This window comes from Pseudophryne corroboree, chromosome 8 (genome assembly GCF_028390025.1).
Source record: "Pseudophryne corroboree isolate aPseCor3 chromosome 8, aPseCor3.hap2, whole genome shotgun sequence".
Classification (NCBI taxonomy): Eukaryota; Metazoa; Chordata; class Amphibia; order Anura; family Myobatrachidae; genus Pseudophryne; species Pseudophryne corroboree.
Genome location: NC_086451.1, coordinates 300,511,378 through 300,530,863, shown reverse-complemented (window position 1 = coordinate 300,530,863; position 19,486 = coordinate 300,511,378). Strand labels below are relative to the sequence as shown.

The 19,486-nt window shown below is 46.8% G+C and overlaps 1 protein-coding gene across 3 annotated transcripts in view; it reads left to right on the top strand.

Annotated features, from left to right (window-relative positions):
- Nucleotides 1–19,486, top strand: part of LOC134949015 (uncharacterized) — a 211,639-nt gene that overhangs the window by 115,436 nt on the left and 76,717 nt on the right. For all 3 annotated transcript variants that reach the window (XM_063937344.1, XM_063937343.1, XM_063937345.1), the window contains 4 exons: nt 16,283–16,396; nt 17,759–17,878; nt 18,223–18,355; nt 18,491–18,552. In XM_063937344.1, coding sequence (XP_063793414.1) covers nt 16,283–16,396; nt 17,759–17,878; nt 18,223–18,355; nt 18,491–18,552 — 429 coding nt within the window. The remainder of the gene's footprint in view (nt 1–16,282; nt 16,397–17,758; nt 17,879–18,222; nt 18,356–18,490; nt 18,553–19,486) is intronic.

Below are 19,486 nucleotides of genomic sequence, written 5' to 3'. Positions count from 1 at the left end.
GTCGTTTCCAAAATCGGTTAAGGGCACTCTACTCGTAAAGTGGGTTCTTCCTGGACGGCTGCCCGGGGTGTCTTGGGCTTACAGCTTTGCCGAGCAGCTACTTGGTCTAGTTTGAACACGTTTGCTAAGGTTTACAAGTTCGATACTTTGGCCTCTGATGACCTCAAGTTTGGTCAAGCAGTTCTGCAGGAGCCTGCGCGCTCTCCCTCTCTTTCTGGGAGCTTTGATACATCCCCATGGTACTACTATGGACCCCAGCATCCTCTAGGACGCAAGAGAAAATAGGTTTTAATTACCTACCGGTAAATCCTTTTCTCGTAGTCCGTAGAGGATGCTGGGCGCTCGCCCAGCACTTCTTTATCCTACAGTGGTTATTTGGTTCAGTACTACCTGGTTCCTAGGTAAGTTCTGTGTACGTTCCTGTTTCAGTACTGTTTCAGCTGTATCTAAGTTCTCCGGCCTGTTGGCCGGATTTGCCTTGTGTGAGCTGGTATGAATCTCGCCACTATATGTGTATTTCCTTCTCTCGAAGTATGTTGTCTCCTCGGGCACAGTTTCTAGACTGAGTCTGGTAGGAGTGGCATAGAGGGAGGAGCCAGCCCACACTGTTAAACTCTTAAAGTGCCAATGGCTCCTGGTGGACCCGTCTATAGCCATGGTACTAATATGGACCCCAGCATCCTCTACGAACTACGAGAAAAGGATTTATCGGTAGGTAATTAAAATCCTATTTTTTTATTTCCCCCCCCCCCCCCTCTAGTATCCTTAAGGGATACTGGGGTTACTTAGTACGATGGGATATAGATGGGGTCCAAAGGAGCTGATGCACTTTAAATTTCTTCAACTGGGAGTACTGGTTCCTCCCCTCTATGCCCTCTCTCACAGCCAGTTTAGAGCTCCAGAGGATTTCTCTTTTATTTTAAACGTTTATTATTTTCGGTATGCTGTTTGGGCAACAGCATACCTGCACCGTGGGAGTTAGGGGTGGGGGGGTGGGGGGGCGGTCACCGGCCTCTGTAAGGTGTCAGAGCCGCTTCCCCGCTGCAGGACCACCATCCTGAAGGGTTGTTCTACCGCGGGCATGGCGCCTTAGCGCACACACCCGCAGCACGCCGCACACCCCTAGAAGCCTGAAGGTGAGAAGAGTGGTGAGTACAAACTGGGGTCCCCCATAGAGGGGTCCCCCGGCTCTTGGTGCAGCGTGATCTCAGGGGTGGCATATGGACTGTCCCTGGGGGGGATCCCACAGCCCCCCTGCGCAGACTGGCCAGCAGTTTGGTGCAAACAAGTACTTATACTACGTTTGCCACCACAGGAGACATTTGCCAGTATAAATAAGATACATAGCTCCGGCGCCATTACTGGGGGCGGAGCTAACTCAGAGCAGGGCCAGTGGCTTCCTGGCGCCTTCCTCTGCTTCCAGCAACAGCACGGCACATAGCTCCTTCAGGGACACTCCAGATACACAGGAAACTGGTACAGGGGTGTTAGTAAGGGTGAGAGCCGCTATTATAATTATAAATAGGCCTAAAAAGGACAAGCTCCAGTGTTACACCGATCTCGCAGTGTAAAATACAGCATGCAGTCTTACTGAGTCTGCTAGGCTTAGTGTGCTGGTCCTTTATCTCTGGGTCTCCTACTCACATACCAGTCTGGGCAGGCTTGCTTGTACTGTGTCTGTGTGTTTGTGTGTGAGTGTTTTATCTCCATATAAAACATGGTAAAACACCAATTATGCATGGTATGTAATACCAGATTCTCTCCCTCTGTAGCTGGTTCCCTCTCATGTGAACAATGTAGCCAGTCCTCCAAAATTAGTGAGGTAGCTGGGGGGTGGTTCAAGAGCCATCCTGGTTAGTTTCTATAAAATACATGATGGCGGACATGTCCTCTCAGCTCTCTGCAAATAGTCAAAAGACACAGCAGCTGCAGTAGGCTGCAGCAGACCTGGTTGCAAAGGCAGGTGACAGACAGACCCCTCTCCCTAGCTCAGGGCCACATAAGCGGGGGCTGCCTGACTTATTCTCGGAATCTGATGAAACGGGACAGGATGAGGGGGAGGAGCTGGAACCTATTACAGAGGATCCATCTCCTGCGCAGGGAACATTGGGAAAATCCCCCTGCGGTAGAGGTATCAGTCTCACGCCTATCTAAAAAGGTGGTATTACCAGTCCCTGACACCTCTGCCTTAAAGGATCCTTGGGATAGGAAAATAGAGACTACATTAAAGTCTATTTACACAGCAGCTGGTGTATCACAAAGACCTGTGATAGCGGGTAGCTGGATGACACATGCCATTCACACCTGGGCGGGCCATATTCAAGAGGGCCTTGCGGGAAATATTTCTCTGGTAAATTTGATTACACTGATAAAACACGTTCAGGATACTGCACAAGTCCTGTGTGATTCTGTCTTGGAGATAGACGCTATTGATGCAGAGACTACTGCCATGGCAGTGTCTGCGCGCAGAGCTTTGTGGCTGTGTCAGTGGATAGCAGAGGCAGATTCTAAGTGCAGTGTGGAGTCTCTTCCTTTCTCAGGAGAGTGGCTATTCAGGGTTGAGATGGATACGTGGATTTTGAAAAGCTACTGTGGAGAACTCCAGGTTTCTCCCCTCTGGGGCCCCACCGGTCAGGCGCTCTTACCCGAGGTTGTCTTTACAGTCCTTTCGGACCGCTAGGTTTAGGTCAAGAGCCTGAGGTGCCTCAAATGCTGCAAGAGGCACCAGAGGCAAGACAAGAAAACCAGCTGCTGCAGGTTCTCAGTAACAAAGCACCAGCTCTGCTTCCACCAAGGCCTAAGCATCATGGTGTCCCCCCACCCGAGGGAATCTCGAGGTGGGAGCTTGGTTGCGTCACTTCAGCCGCGTCTGGGAAAGCTCCTGCCAGGATTCTCAGGGCTACAAGCTGGAGTTTGACAGTGCTCCTCCCCACCGATTTTTCAAATCAACCTTCCAGTTTTGGAGTATACGCGAGTTACACTGCAACAGGACATCCTGAAGTTGGTCCAGTCCCAAGTCATTGTTCCAGTGCCACTGCAACAACAGGGAGAGGGTTACTACTCCAACCTGTTTGTGGTACCAAAACTGGACTGTTCGGTAAGGCCCATTATGTGTATAAAATCCTTGAACCCTTACCTAAAGGTCTTCAAGTTCATGATGGAATCCTTGCGAGCAGTGATTTCGGGTCTGGAAGAACAGGAGCTCATCGTTTCGCTGGATATAAAGGATTCTTATCTACATATCCCGATTTGGCCACCTCACCAGGCTTACCTGCGGTTTGCCCTGTTGAACGACCACTACCAGTTCCAGGTACTGCCCTTCGACCTGTCCATGGCTCCGAGGGTCTTCACAAAGGTGATGGCAGAAATTATGAAATTATGTTTCAGCTCCGAGTCCAGGGGGTCTATATCGTCCCTTACCTAGACGATCCCTTGATAAAGGTGAGATCCAGGGAGCTTCCATTGCTCAATATCAACCACACTATTCAGCTTCTGTCACATCATGGGTAGATTCTAAATTTACAGAAGTCTCACCTGGAGCCTACTCAGCGGCTCCTGTTCCTGGGAATGATTCTGGATACGGTGGCTCAGAAGGTAATCCTACCAGAGGACAAGGTGAGGACGCTCCAGGAGATGGTCCGAGTGGTTCTAAGGCCGAATCGGATCTCCATCCATCTTTGCATATAACTGTTGGGAAAGATGGTAGCCTCATACGAGGTAATCCAGTATGGAATGTTCCATGTCAGAACATTTCAATTGGATCTCCTGAGCAAGTGGCCGGATCACATCTTCAGATGCATCGGATCATATGTCTCTCACCTCAGGCTAGGATTTCCCTCCTGTGGTGGCTACAGTCCTCAAACCTGCTGGAAGGTCAAAGTTTTGGGATTCAAGATTGGATTCTCCTCACAACGGACGCGAGTCTGAGAGGATCGGGAGCTGTCACCCGAGGGGCTCAGTTCCAGGGCAGGTGGTCAGCCCACGAAGCCCTACTTCCGATCAACATTCTGTAACTTCGGGCGATCTACAACACTCTGCTTAAGGCCTCTCCTCTGCTTTGGGATCAGGCCATTCAAGTTCAGGTGGACAACGCCACGGCAGTGGCATACATCAATCGACAGGGAGGAACAAAGAGCAGAGCCTGCATGCGAGAAGTGTCAAGGATACTTCTCAAGGCAGAAACAAATCCAAGAGCAATGTCGTCCATCTTTATTCCGGGGGGTGGACAACTGGGAAGTGGACTTCCTCAGTCATCACATACCTCCACCCGGGACAGTGGGGCCTCCACCCACAGGTGTTTCAGCAGGTAACCGACCTGTGGGGCTACCCGCAAGTCGACTTGATGGCATCTCTGCTCAACAAGAAGCTTTGCCAGTATTGTTCAAGAACCAGGGACCCTCAGGCGATAGCAGTGGATGCACTAACGATGCCATGGCCTTACCAATTGGTCTATCTGTTTCCTCTGATTCCATTGGCTCCTGAAGGTGCTAAAGAGAATCAGGCATCAAAGAGTCCAGGCAATTCTGATTACCCCAGACTGGCCTCGGAGGGCATGGTACGCGGTTCTTCAGGACATGTCCGTTGAAAGCCCTTGGCCTCTACCAATGAGAAGAGACCTTCGTCAACAGGGCCCATTCGTCTACCCGGACTTACAGCGGCTTCATTTGACGGCATGGTGGTTGAGCGGAACATCCTAGCTCACAAAGGCCTTTCCAAAAAGGTTATTGCAACCATGGTTCAGACCAGGAAGCCTGTGACGTCAAAGCACTACCATCATATCTGGAGGAGATATGTCTCTTGGTGCGAGGAGTGCAAATATCCTCCGGCGGATTTGCACCTGGGACATTTCTTACGTTTCCTGCAGGCTGGGGTGAATATAGGCTTATGTCTGGGCTCCCTTAAGGTCCAGATTTCAGCCCTCTGTATTTTCTTCCAGAAGAAGTTTGCAGTGTTGCCAGAAGTTCAGACCTTCTTGCAAGGGATACTTCACATATAGTCTCCCTTTGTGCCACCAACGGCACCCTGGGACTTGAATGTGGCATTGGAATTTCTACAGTCCTCCTCCTGGTGTGACTCACTGATGACGGTAGAGGACAAGTACCTTACATGGAAGACGGTAATGTTACTGGCCCTGTCTTCTGCTGGGCGTGTCTCAGAATTGTGGGCCTTATTGTGTAAAAGTCCATACCTTTACGAAGACAGAGCAGAGCTCAGGACAAGGCAGCAGTTCCTGCCGAAGGTTGGCTCTGCATTCCACTTGAACCAACCTATTGTGGTTCCATCAAGTTCTCTCACTTCTGCTCCTCCGGAGGCATTGGAGGCTGTCCGAGCCTTGAAGATCTATATCAAGAGGACGGCTCGAATCAGAAGACTGATTCCCTGTTTGTGCTCTATGATGCGCAGAAAAAGGGTTGAGAAAGAGAGGCGCCCGTGACTTACAACCTCGGTGAACTTCCTGGTGCCGCACAATGTGGAAAAATGGGGATGCTGCCAACCCCCGAAAAATCAATAACAAGAAAAAAGAACCAAAGTGTGCGCAAAAGGAAGAGCCAATCAAAAACCAATGATATTTGGATTAATTATTTTTTATTTTTATTAAATGTTTATTTAATTGTAGTTAATACCAAATATAAAAATAAATTAACTATAAATATAATCCTTAGAGTGACCACAATAAAAATTTTTATTAAAATGAATAAAACAACACAATCATGAAATATATAACCATCTAATTGATTTCTCATTGTCACGATCCGGGTATCTGGACGCCATTACTTACCCTTCAGATGCCTCCTAAGGCGGGCTCAGCGTTCCAGGACCGGATTCCGCTGTTCCTGAGTTTCCACATGCAGAGTGGTGTTTTCATCAGCCGCGGCCTCCGCTGTGCCCGCGTGGTTAAATGTGCATCTATCAGCCTGGCGTCTCCTGTCTCCGGTGGCCGGCACCGCCATTACTGTTTCCCAGACCACATGGATTACAAACCAAACTTCCCTCCAAGTGTCTGCATGGGCGCAGCCATCTTGGATTCTGTCATCTGATCATTTCCACCAATCTGCTGTCTGTGTTGTTGATTTGCATAATTGCCTAGCCAACCCCTTCCTTGCTGCAGGTATAAGTAAGCTGTACCTGAGCAAGGAAGACGTCAGTGCTTTGGTTGTCAAACCTAGTTCCTGTTTGTCTCTCTTCTATGATTGTCTTCCAGGTTCCAGCTCCTGTCTCAAGACTTCCACCATAGAGACCCGCACCAGCATTCCACCTGCGGTGTAGCCTGACTCTCCAATCCATTGTGGATTCATCTGTTTCCAGCTACAACACTACCTGCTTCCAGCCTCAGCTTCCAGCAGAGTACAGCTTCCCTTAAAGGGCCGGTGTCCTTTCTACACTTTACCACTCTCCACCGGAATTATTATTTCTCCGCTCTCAAGTTCTACATTTCAGTTCACATTTCATCGCTCCCAAAGTTCATTTATTATTTAACTGGTTCCAGCCAGTATCCACTCCGTGCTAACAACAGTCTGGTTCCAGCCAGTATCCACAGCAGCTGTTTTACCTTCAGCAACCCAGCTCTTCCTGGAACACCAGCTGGTACAATCCTGGGTTATCTCCATTGCTACAGCCGGGCCTGGTAAGGACTTTCCATCTAGAAGATCATAAGAACTATCTCACACTACCAGTGCCCTGTGGCTCCTGCCATGCTGTAGTACTCAGGAACTGTATTTATTCTTTGCTGACTTTTACGTTTTCTTTTATTGCTGCTGTGATGCGGAGTTGTCATAATAAACATCATTGACTTTTATCTAAGTTGTCGTGGTCACGCCTTCGGGCAGTTATTATTCATGCTACTTACATGTCCAGGGGTCTGATACAACCTCCCAGGTTCCGGTACATCTCAGCCCCTACAACTGAGGCTGCCTCCCGTCAGCTCAGGCCCTCAGTTGTGACAGTAAGCACTGACCTAATGAATCCAGCCGGAGACCAGGATCAAGCGGCCAGGCCGATGCAAGAACTTGCAGCCCGACTAGAACATCAGGAGGCTGCACAGGGCCACATCATCCGCTGTCTCCAGGATCTCTCTACTCGGCTGGATGGGATTCAGACAACTCTCCGTGGATCAGGCGCGTCTGGTGCGTCAACCACAGTGACTCCAGCTATAACCCCACCCACCTTACCCATTTCTGCTCCACGTCTTCATCTTCCAACGCCAGCAAAATTTGACGGATCTCCAAGATTCTGCAGGGGATTTCTCAACCAGTGTGAGATTCAGTTTGAGCTACAACCTGGCAATTTTCCCAGTGACCGTACAAAAATTGCCTACATTATTTCTCTTCTCAGTGGCTCAGCCCTTGATTGGGCATCACCGTTATGGGAGAGGTCCGACACCCTGCTATCTTCTTACACTGCATTTGTGTCAACATTCAGGCGCATCTTCGACGAGCCAGGCCGGGTAACTTCAGCTTCGTCTGAGATTCTCCGTTTACGCCAGGAATCACGTACTGTAGGACAATATCTTATACAGTTCCAGATCCTGGCATCCGAACTGGCATGGAACGACGAGGCCCTGTATGCTGCATTCTGGCATGGTTTATCCGAGCGTATTAAAGATGAGTTAGCTACCAGAGACTTACCCTCCAAGTTAGATGAGCTAATCTCACTTTGTACGAAAGTTGACTTACGTTTCAGAGAGAGAGCAACTGAGCGTGGAAGATCATCTGCTCCAAAATCTTCTACTCCTCCTCCTCGCCAACTGTCACCAACTACAGATGAACCCATGCAAATTGGCCGTTCCCGTTTAACTCCTGCTGAGCGCCGAAGACGTCTCTCCGAGTTTCTCTGTCTGTATTGTGCAGCTCCGTCTCACACCATTAATGCCTGTCCCAAACGTCCGGGAAACTCCAAATCCTAGCTCGCCAAGGAGAGGGCCGGCTAGGAGTAATGATCTCCTCTCCATCTCCTCAAGATTGTAACCTCCCAGTCTCGCTTCAAGTTGCTCAACGTTATCAGAACGTCATTGCCCTCCTGGATTCCGGAGCAGCTGGGAACTTTATTACTGAAGCCTATGTTAAACGGTGGTCCCTACCCACCGAGAGACTTCCTTCGTCCTTTTCCTTAACTGCTGTGGATGGCAGTAAAATTTTTGATACAGTTATTTCTCTAAGGACTCTACCAGTTCGTCTGAGAGTGGGAGTTCTTCATTCCGAACTTATTTCATTTTTTGTGATTCCAAGAGCCACACATCCTGTGGTCCTGGGCCTTCCATGGCTCCGTCTTCACAATCCTACAATTGATTGGACGACTACGCAAATCCTGGCATGGGGTTCCTCCTGTTCTAAGACATGTTTGTTTAAAGTGTTGCCTGTCTGTTCTTCCTTCCCCAGGTCGTCTGATGTTCCACCTCCTCCATATCAAGATTTCACGGATGTGTTCAGTAAAGCTTCTGCTGATATCCTTCCTCCTCATAGAGAATGGGACTGCCCGATTGATCTCGTTCCAGGGAAGGTTCCACCTCGAGGCCGAACTTATCCGTTGTCTCTCCCCGAGACACATTCTATGGAGGAATACATTAAAGAGAACCTAGCAAAGGGGTTCATTCGACCTTCTTCTTCTCCAGCCGGCGCAGGCTTCTTTTTTGTAAAGAAGAAAGATGGTGGTCTGCGGCCGTGCATCGACTACAGAGGTTTGAACGACATTACCATCAAGAACCGCTATCCTTTACCCCTGATTACTGAGCTCTTTGACAGAGTTAGCGGAGCTACCATCTTTACAAAGCTGGACCTGAGAGGTGCATACAATCTCATCCGGATCCGTGAGGGTGACGAGTGGAAGACCGCATTTAACACCCGTGACGGACATTATGAGTACCTCGTCATGCCCTTCGGATTGAGCAATGCTCCAGCTGTCTTCCAGCATTTCGTCAATGAGATCTTCAGAGACATTCTATACCGTCATGTCGTGGTCTATCTAGATGATATCCTCATTTTTGCCAACGATTTAGAGGAACATCGTTTCTGGGTAAAGGAGGTTCTGTCCCGTCTCCGTGTCAATCATCTCTACTGCAAATTAGAGAAATGCGTCTTTGAAGTCAAGTCCATTCCGTTTCTGGGGTACATTGTGTCCGGTTCCGGACTAGAGATGGATCCTGAGAAATTACAAGCAATCCAGAATTGGCCGGTACCCTTAACCCTCAAAGGGGTCCAGAGGTTCTTAGGGTTCGCCAATTATTACCGAAAGTTTATACGAGACTTTTCCACCATTGTGGCGCCTATTACTGCTTTCACCAAGAAGGGTGCTAACCCGTCCAAGTGGTCTGAAGAAGCCATGCAAGCTTTTCATCTTTTAAAACAGAGGTTCATCTCTGCACCTGTCCTGAAACAGCCTGACATCGACTCTCCTTTCATCTTAGAGGTGGATGCCTCCTCCGTTGGAGTAGGAGCGGTGTTATCTCAGAGGGCTAAAGATGGTCATTTACATCCTTGCAGTTTCTTCTCACGGAAGTTCTCCCCAGCGGAGCGCAACTATGCCATTGGCGACCAGGAGTTGCTAGCCATCAAGCTCGCTCTAGAGGAGTGGAGATATCTGTTGGAGGGAGCTTCTCATTCAATCACCATCCTTACAGACCACAAGAACCTTCTATATCTAAAAGGCGCACAATGTCTCAACCCTCGTCAGGCCAGGTGGGCACTTTTCTTTTCCAGGTTCGACTTTAAACTCCAGTTCTGTCCGGGCTCTCAGAATCGCAAGGCCGATGCCCTTTCCCGCTCATGGGAGCAAGAAAATGAGTCAGAGTCTTCAGACAAGCATCCTATTATAAATCCGTTGGCATTCTCCACGGTAGGGATGGACTCTACGCCCCCATCAGGGAAAAGTTTTGTGAAGCCGACACTAAGGAAGAAGCTCATGCATTGGGCCCATGCTTCCCGTTTTGCCGGACATACAGGTATCCAAAAAACCCTGGAGTTTATCTCTAGGTCCTATTGGTGGCCAACTCTGAAAAAGGACGTTTTGGAGTTTATTGCATCTTGCCCAAAGTGTGCTCAACATAAAGTATCCCGCCAGTCGCCTGCGGGGCAACTGGTTCCACTATCTGTTCCCCGTCGACCATGGACCCATTTGTCGATGGATTTTATTACAGATTTGCCCATGTGCAACAAGTTCAATACCATCTGGGTGGTAGTTGACCGGTTCACCAAGATGGCACACTTCATTCCTCTCACCGGTCTTCCGTCAGCTTCCAAGTTGGCTCAAGTATTCATACAAGAGATCTTCCGACTCCACGGTCTTCCAGAAGAAATTATCTCAGATCGAGGAGTTCAATTCACAGCCAAATTCTGGCGAAGTTTATGTCAAGTCCTCCAAGTCAAGTTAAAGTTTTCCACGGCTTACCATCCTCAGACCAATGGTCAAACTGAGAGGGTGAATCAGGACTTGGAGGCCTTCCTCCGCATCTATGTGTCCTCCTCTCAAGATGACTGGGTTCAATTACTTCCCTGGGCCGAGTTCTGTCATAACAACCAGTATCATTCTTCATCTTCCTCAACACCATTCTTCACCAACTTTGGATTCCACCCTAAAGTCCCTGAGTTCCAACCGCTTCCAGCAACTTCTGTTCCCGCAGTGGATATCACCTTGCATCAGTTTGCCAATATCTGGAAGAGCGTACGATCAGCTCTGCTCAAGGCATCGTTCAGGTACAAGAAGTTTGCGGATAAGAAGCGTCGAGCAGTTCCTGCTCTCAAGGTGGGTGATCGGGTATGGTTATCCACGAAGAATTTGAGGTTAAGAGTTCCCAGTATGAAGTTTGCACCTCGCTACATCGGTCCTTTTAAAATTGATCAAGTCATCAATCCTGTTGCTTACAGACTCCAGTTACCTCCCTTCTTAAAAATACCCAGGACATTCCATGTTTCCCTGTTGAAACCGCTAATCTTGAATCGGTTTCATTCCTCACTTCCACCAACTCCGAAAGTCCAAACTCAACGAGGCGTTGAGTATGAAGTGGCCAAGATCCTGGACTCACGTCACCGTTACGGTCAACTTCAGTATCTCATTGACTGGAAGGGCTATGGTCCTGAAGAACGCTCTTGGACCAATGCCTCTGACGTCCATGCTCTGCCTTGGTCCGAAATTTCCACGCAAAGTTTCCTTTAAAGCCTAAGAAGTGTCCTGGGGCCACTCCTAAAGGGGGGGGTGCTGTCACGATCCGGGTATCTGGACGCCATTACTTACCCTTCAGATGCCTCCTAAGGCGGGCTCAGCGTTCCAGGACCGGATTCCGCTGTTCCTGAGTTTCCACATGCAGAGTGGTGTTTTCATCAGCCGCGGCCTCCGCTGTGCCCGCGTGGTTAAATGTGCATCTATCAGCCTGGCGTCTCCTGTCTCCGGTGGCCGGCACCGCCATTACTGTTTCCCAGACCACATGGATTACAAACCAAACTTCCCTCCAAGTGTCTGCATGGGCGCAGCCATCTTGGATTCTGTCATCTGATCATTTCCACCAATCTGCTGTCTGTGTTGTTGATTTGCATAATTGCCTAGCCAACCCCTTCCTTGCTGCAGGTATAAGTAAGCTGTACCTGAGCAAGGAAGACGTCAGTGCTTTGGTTGTCAAACCTAGTTCCTGTTTGTCTCTCTTCTATGATTGTCTTCCAGGTTCCAGCTCCTGTCTCAAGACTTCCACCATAGAGACCCGCACCAGCATTCCACCTGCGGTGTAGCCTGACTCTCCAATCCATTGTGGATTCATCTGTTTCCAGCTACAACACTACCTGCTTCCAGCCTCAGCTTCCAGCAGAGTACAGCTTCCCTTAAAGGGCCGGTGTCCTTTCTACACTTTACCACTCTCCACCGGAATTATTATTTCTCCGCTCTCAAGTTCTACATTTCAGTTCACATTTCATCGCTCCCAAAGTTCATTTATTATTTAACTGGTTCCAGCCAGTATCCACTCCGTGCTAACAACAGTCTGGTTCCAGCCAGTATCCACAGCAGCTGTTTTACCTTCAGCAACCCAGCTCTTCCTGGAACACCAGCTGGTACAATCCTGGGTTATCTCCATTGCTACAGCCGGGCCTGGTAAGGACTTTCCATCTAGAAGATCATAAGAACTATCTCACACTACCAGTGCCCTGTGGCTCCTGCCATGCTGTAGTACTCAGGAACTGTATTTATTCTTTGCTGACTTTTACGTTTTCTTTTATTGCTGCTGTGATGCGGAGTTGTCATAATAAACATCATTGACTTTTATCTAAGTTGTCGTGGTCACGCCTTCGGGCAGTTATTATTCATGCTACTTACATGTCCAGGGGTCTGATACAACCTCCCAGGTTCCGGTACATCTCAGCCCCTACAACTGAGGCTGCCTCCCGTCAGCTCAGGCCCTCAGTTGTGACACTCATATATGGTTAGTATTCCAAAAGACCAATAATGGATACAAATGTATCAAATCCTGAAGAATAAATGGTTCCTAAAACAGGTAATACTGTGTCACTTTAGATGCATAGTTAGATCACAATACTGCAGAAATATTAATGAATGGACTAAAAAGTCCACACTGGCTGGCCAGCCTTAATTAATAATTATATTGTGCACAAACAAAAATTTATCCAAGATCAATAGAGTAGATAAATGGAAGATGTATTGCCTGTAGGATATCATGGAATTGAATCAACAATAAGGACTCAAAATTCTTCCAATAACGATCTAAACTGATAATGATTACCCGTTATACATGTATCCAAAAGTCTTGTGCGGCTAATTAGCTCCTAACCTCGTACGGCCGCTGATGTGAATGCTAAATGTTGGGGCAAATAGGTAGAAGCCAGTCCCGTCCTTTTGACCAATACTATTTATAAAGTCTCGATGAAGGCACCTAGCCTCATGCGGCCGTCAGTGTGGGCAGCCAATGCCGTAGTATTACAGTCTCGTATTAAGGTAATGGCTATGAATAAATCAATAAAAATACACAGTCCCGAATGGCTCAAATAGCCCCTAGCCTAATGAGGCCGTTGGTGTGGGTGGCTATGGTAACGGGATAATGTATTGATAAATAAAACCCCGTCTCACCCGTAACAGTGAATGCAGTAGCCGTCCGGCCGGATGTTCACCGGACCTCCGCCGTTTTCAATCCACAAGCCGTCCTGTGCTGCGCTGCCTGGGTGCTCCTCCGACAGCGCAGCTGGGTGATCCTTAGGCAGGGATGAAATAGATGGAAATATCTGTGGCGGTTTAAGGCGGGTTAGGGCTGTCGGTGATGTCCGTTCGTCTCCAAATAGTAGACAGCAGAGAGATGGTATAGATCTGTGGATCACTCCAAAGGCGTTCAACCTTGCTTATAAGCAGTCCATTGCTCATTGGCTTAGGCTGACTATCCAACAAGCCTAGGTGTCGGCAGCCTTACCTGGTCCACAGTCTCTGAAGGCCCACTCTACAAGATCGGTGGGATCTTCCTGGGCAGCTGCCTGTGGAGTCTCGGCCTTGCAACTATGCCGAGCTGCTACCTGGTCGGGGAAGAACACTTTTGTGAAGTTCTACAAGTTTGATACCCTCCGCACGATCTCGCCCGTTCTGGAAGCTTTGGGACGTCCCCATCGTACTAAGTAAACCCAGTATCCCTTATGGATGCTAGAGAAAATAGGATTTTAATTACATACCGGTAAATCCTTTTCTCATAGTCCATAAGGGATACTAGGCGCCCTCCTCAGTGCGTTGACTTTTTTTTGTAGGTTTTTCTTGTTTGGAAGTTTACCTGTTCAGCTGTTGCTGTTTTTGTTTTGTTACCAGTCGTTGCTGGTCAGTTTATGTTGTGGTGTGCTGGTGTGTGAATCTCACCACTCGTTATTGTTACATTCTCCTTCGGGCACAGTTTTACCTATACTGGCTGTGGGAGGAGGCATAGAGGGGAGGAGCCAGCACACCCAGTTGAAGAAATTTAAAGTGCACCGGCTCCTTTGGACCCCATCATACTAAGTAACCACAGTATCCCTTATGGACTACGAGAAAAGGATTTACCGTTAGGTAATTAAAATCCTATTTTTTTTATATTCCTTGGTGCAACTAGAATGGAGCTTATCTCCACTCCCTGGTGCAGCCTGCATAGCCCTGCCCCCTTTCCTGATTGACCAACCATCTCCCATCTCCACACAGAGTTAGAGCTGCTGCAGTGATGGCTGTAAAAGGTGTAAACTATCAACGGTTTCCCGTCCTCTATGCATACCACAGATGGAACACAACATTCTTCTCCCCCAACTCTCTAGTCATCATCCGCTTGGAGCAGGAGCTTCCAAAGTGACAAGAGTGGGGGATAATGACTGGAGAGACAGGGTTGGGAGGATTATAGGAATGGTGTGGGATGAAGTGTGCCTCACTAAGAAGGGATGTACAGTGCACCACACCTCAGTTGCTAAGTGTAGTCAAAAGTCTTGGACCAGAGGTGATGATGGGGTCCAAAAAGAGGGACCTCTACCAAACTGGTACATGCTGGACCACTTAATAAAGAGTAGTTCTCTGTTAGGACTCAGGTCCGAAACTAACATTCTAGGCAGCATTTCCTGCTCAAGATATCTACAGAGCTTATTTTTAGTTACATACATAGTTAGAGTTCTGGGGCTTGATGTAATCGAGTCCAAGTTTGCCTGACATGCAGGATGCCGGCCAAACTCAGACGTTTTTGCCTTTAAAAAAAAGTCTGTATTCAGCCGGCATCAAGATACAATACGGGCAGTACAGATGGTGTAATGGTTAGCATTACTGCCTCACTGCACTGATGTCGTAGGTTCGATTCCCAACATGGCTCTAACTGTGTGGAGTTTGTATATTTGCCCCATACTTGCGTGGGTTTCCTCCGGGTACTGCGGTTTTATCCCACAAATATACTGGTAGGTTAATTGGCTCTCTACAAAATAAACCCTAGCATGAATGTGTTTATGTATATGTGATAGGGAATATAGATTTTATGCTCCACTGTAAAGAATATGTGTGCACTATGGGGGTCATTCCGAGTTGTTCACTCGCAAGCTGCTTTTACCAGCTTTGCACACGCTAAGCCGCCGCCTACTGGGAGTGAATCTTAGCATATCAAAATTGCGAACGAAAGATTAGCAGAATTGCGAATAGACACTTCTTAGCAGTTTCTGAGTAGCTCCACACTTACTCGGCATCTGCGATCAGTTCAGTGCTTGTCGTTCCTGGTTTGACGTCACAAACACACCCAGCGTTCGCCCAGACACTCCTCCGTTTCTCCAGCCACTCCCGCGTTTTTCCCAGAAACGGTAGCGTTTTTTCACACACTCCCATAAAACGTCCAGTTTCCGCCCAGAAACACCCACTTCCTGTCAATCACATTACGATCACCAGAACGAAGAAAAAACCTCGTAATGCCGTGAGTAAAATTCCTAACTGCATAGCAAATTTACTTGGCGCAGTCGCACTGCGGACATTGCGCATGCGCATTAGCGACTATTCGCTCCGTTGCGACAAAAAAATAACGAGCGAACAACTCGGAATGACCCCCTATATAAATAACTAGTAATAAATAAATAAAAAATAAATAAGATACCTTTTATGGAATGAAGTTTGCTTGGTACAGAGGCTTAGCATCATTCCCAGTAACTGACAAACAGTAGCATAGAGATATGTACATAATTATACTAGATCTGTTAATTAGTTTCTTGGGTAAACAAATATGAATTCAAAGTAAAAATGTATTCAATATCATAGATTCACATTGCTAATATACTACCTGCTAATATAATGGCCTGATTCAGAGTTATACACTATCCTAACACTTTCACAGTTCAGCGAGTATCGCGGGGCTGCACATGCGTCTAAGTCGTACTGCGCACTTACTGCGATGGTCTTGCTACAGTGCACGCAGAGAGGATTACTTGCAAATTGATTGACAGGCAGGGACCATTTGAGGGGGTACAGCAGCTCACATGCAGGCGTATAGCATACCTCAGTCTACAACTGTGATCCTGTACACATGTGAAAGGGCTCCGCCGTCTTGCTTATTGTGACAGTGCTACGTGACAATGGGGCTACACAAACCTCTGATAATACAATGATCTGCAATGGATGCTGCATCTTTGTTCACAGACATTTGGATTTGCGAGGCTGCCGATGGGCGTCTCAATCCATTTCCAGGCGGCTACAGTAGTAGAATATTTTTGCATATTAGCTGCGTACAAATTCGCAGCTGTGAGTGTATTAGTGTACATCTCTGATTCAGGCTCTACATTTGCTATGTAAGAAGTTGAAAGTGCCTTAAAACATTTTATTTCATTTTTAGAAATATAAAGATTTCAAGATATTTAAAAAGTTAAAGACTACTGAAGAACAAGAACCTGGATTTGACACTCAGTTCTTCCAAAAAATTGATGCAACACCAAAGGAATTTATAGAAGTGAGTAAATTTAAGCTTATTTTAGAAAAAAAAAACACCATTGCACGGGCTGTTCTACTAACTATATTGTTGAATCGAGGGGTATGCAATACTTTTCCGGATGTGCAGTACATAGGTTTAGTAAACACAATCTGACTGTCTGGTTGTGATCTGTAATCTCTAGCTGAAGTTCTTGTGAAATGTCAAGGCCCAGAACCGTATATAAGCAGCACTGCGCACCGAAGAAGTCAGCATGTTCACTTCCTTCACAGACTTGTTATGGAGCTCAGCAGAGGCCACTGGAGAGCCATGATCTTCTATGACTACAATAGACCACAGGAAGATGAGCACTGCGGCCGACCTGTGTCCACCATCACCAAGGCGTGCACCAGAGTGGCTTATGGTATATTGGGTCCACAGTGGAAAGGTTGACACCAAATGGTTGACATGTACAAGGTCAACATGGAAATGGTCAACACATGCATGTTGACTTATTGACTGTCAACCTATGGACCAGATACCACCATAGTGACCGTGGTCCAGTTAGAGAAGGAGATAGGCACCCATCCACTCAATACTCCACGAAAAGCTTGGCCTGAGTGAGGTTTCTGCATGGTGGGTGCCCCATCAGCTGACATGAGAGCAGAAGGATACTTGGGTGACCTGGTGCTGCAACATGCTGGCCAAGTTTGATGGTGGTGCCACAAACTCTGTCTGGGAGATCACCAGTGGCGATGAATCTTGGGTCTACATTTTCGACCCCGAGACCAAACAATAGTCTGCCCAGTGGACCCCAGTTGGAGGTGCGCTGCCACAGAAGTTCCAATGAGACAGTAATGTGGCCAAACAGATGGTGTCTGTTCTTGTGGCCAAGACTGGTAGCTACCGTACCACTTATGCCACAGTACGCAGTCACTGGGGACTGGTACGCCAACTAATGCCTGCTGCAAGTGCTCAAATTTATTGCACACACCTCGTACAACTCTCTGCATGGTCTCATTAGACTTTTGAGTTAAGAATACATGGTAATCCAAATGGCCATTATCTAGTGGCTTTGAAAGGGTGTGATAAATCCTGGTTACATAGCTCTGTGGGTGTTTACATACATTTTAATTTTACAACAAATAATTGGGTTTCAATAAATGTTATATTTTTTCAATACTGTTTCGTATAATATTTTTTAGTGGATACTACAGATAAAGTGTTTCTTGTAAATTAAGCCAGGAGTTTCATTCCTCAAAACTGTGGCTTATTTTATATATTTGCCTAATTTGGTTACAGGCCATTGCTTCTCTTATTTCTTTTTTTTCTTTCTTTCATGAGTTCCCAAATTGCATCATGTCCTGGCACACTGAATGTTGTGACTATGCCTTTCTTCCTCAGACACTGTTGGACCTCATCAAAACTCACCTGGAGTCAGAAGCTGCTTTCTTTTTGTCACCTTTTAAATATGATGAGGAGACAGACAGAAAAATGTTTTATAGAAAATTTTCAGAAAATGACGTAAGTGCCTGGCATAGTCTTATCAAATTGTACTATTTAGTTCAATTAGCCGCAAGGGGGGCGAGTTGCTGTTGCTCTCTCATGGCCCGATCTCAACCAGGATTAATGGATTTTTGTACTTGGCCCTATTGGGCTGTAAACAAAAGTCTTTGGGTCTTGGGGCACTGTAAGTGTGACAGGTACTGTAAGTGAACTTACTCTCACTGCAAGGGTTCTTGCTGGTAATTGAATTACTGTTCATGCTCTCTTGGAAATCCCACCATATTGATAGTGACTTGCTCAGAAATTATATTACTGTTTCTAAAACAACTACTTCTATCTGCCTGTCATTAAAAAAATCACAGGAGGATCTTTTGACTGGCGCAGAAGATGGACCCATTGCAGTCACTTGTGACACAGGAAGTGATTCTGATGGCTGCTATGAAAGAGATGGCTTCAGGGACTGTATATCACTAAAGGCAAAGAAAAAAGGCAAATGTACGCAGTTTCATAGTTATTTAATTAAAATATATCATACCCAAGAAACAACTTATATCATTGTAAATTAGGATATGGCATGTGTTGCTGCTAATAAACAGGATGAAAGAACAATTAACTAACTTTCTATTACAGTAAGAAAAGCTTCTGGCAGTCAACTTAAAGAAGAATCCGGAACTATAGCTGAAAGAAATGAGGTACGTTAAAGACAGTTTTTTCGCCCAAAAAAAAATTGTGGGAAATTGAATTCCCCCCTTAATCTTTAGCCATTTTTTACTAGAGTCTTGCAGATGATTGGTTCTAAAGTTTTCCTTTGTGATTTTTGAATATGAACATACAATTTATAAATAACACATACAGCACTACCTAAGTTATCACCTACCTCTATTTAAGAATTTTGCCTGTACCAACTATATTTTTATCTCTAGATCGCATACAGTATCAAACCCTTTATACCCAATCTACAATGGTCCCTTATTTATTAACATGTTTTCTCTTACGTCCTAGAGCAGGGGTGGCCAACCAGTCAGAGACAAAGAGCCAAGAAATCTTGTTAGGTACATCAAAGAGACGACTTCGAGCCGAAGGCGCACTTGCAAAAATGGGGTGTGACCTTGTGCCTGCTAGGCCACACCCCAGTATAAAATACATTGAAAAAGCCAGATCCAACATAAAATACAATGAAAAAGCCACTTCTACATCAAATAATTGAAAAAGCCAGATCCGCAGAAAATATATTGAAAAGCCAGATTCACATAATACACTTCAGTTCCCCCATGTCTCACTCCAGCCAGCACCCGCCTGTGTCACTCCAGCCAGCTCCCCCATGTGTATTCGGCTCCCTCAGTTCTACATAGTGCTGCTGCATGTCTGGCTGGAGCGCAGTGGTTTACATATCTCTTGTGGTCACGTGATTGAGTGCTGGGAGCCACATTTGAATAAAGAAAGAGCCGCATTTGGTTCAAGAGCCACGCCTTGGCCACCACTGTCCTAGAGGATACTGGGGTCCACATTAGTACCATGGGGTATAGACGGGTCTACTAGGAGCCTTGGGCACTTTTAAGAAATCAATAGTGTGCACTGGCTCCTCCCTCTATGCCCCTCCTACCAGACCCAGTTTAGAAAATGTGC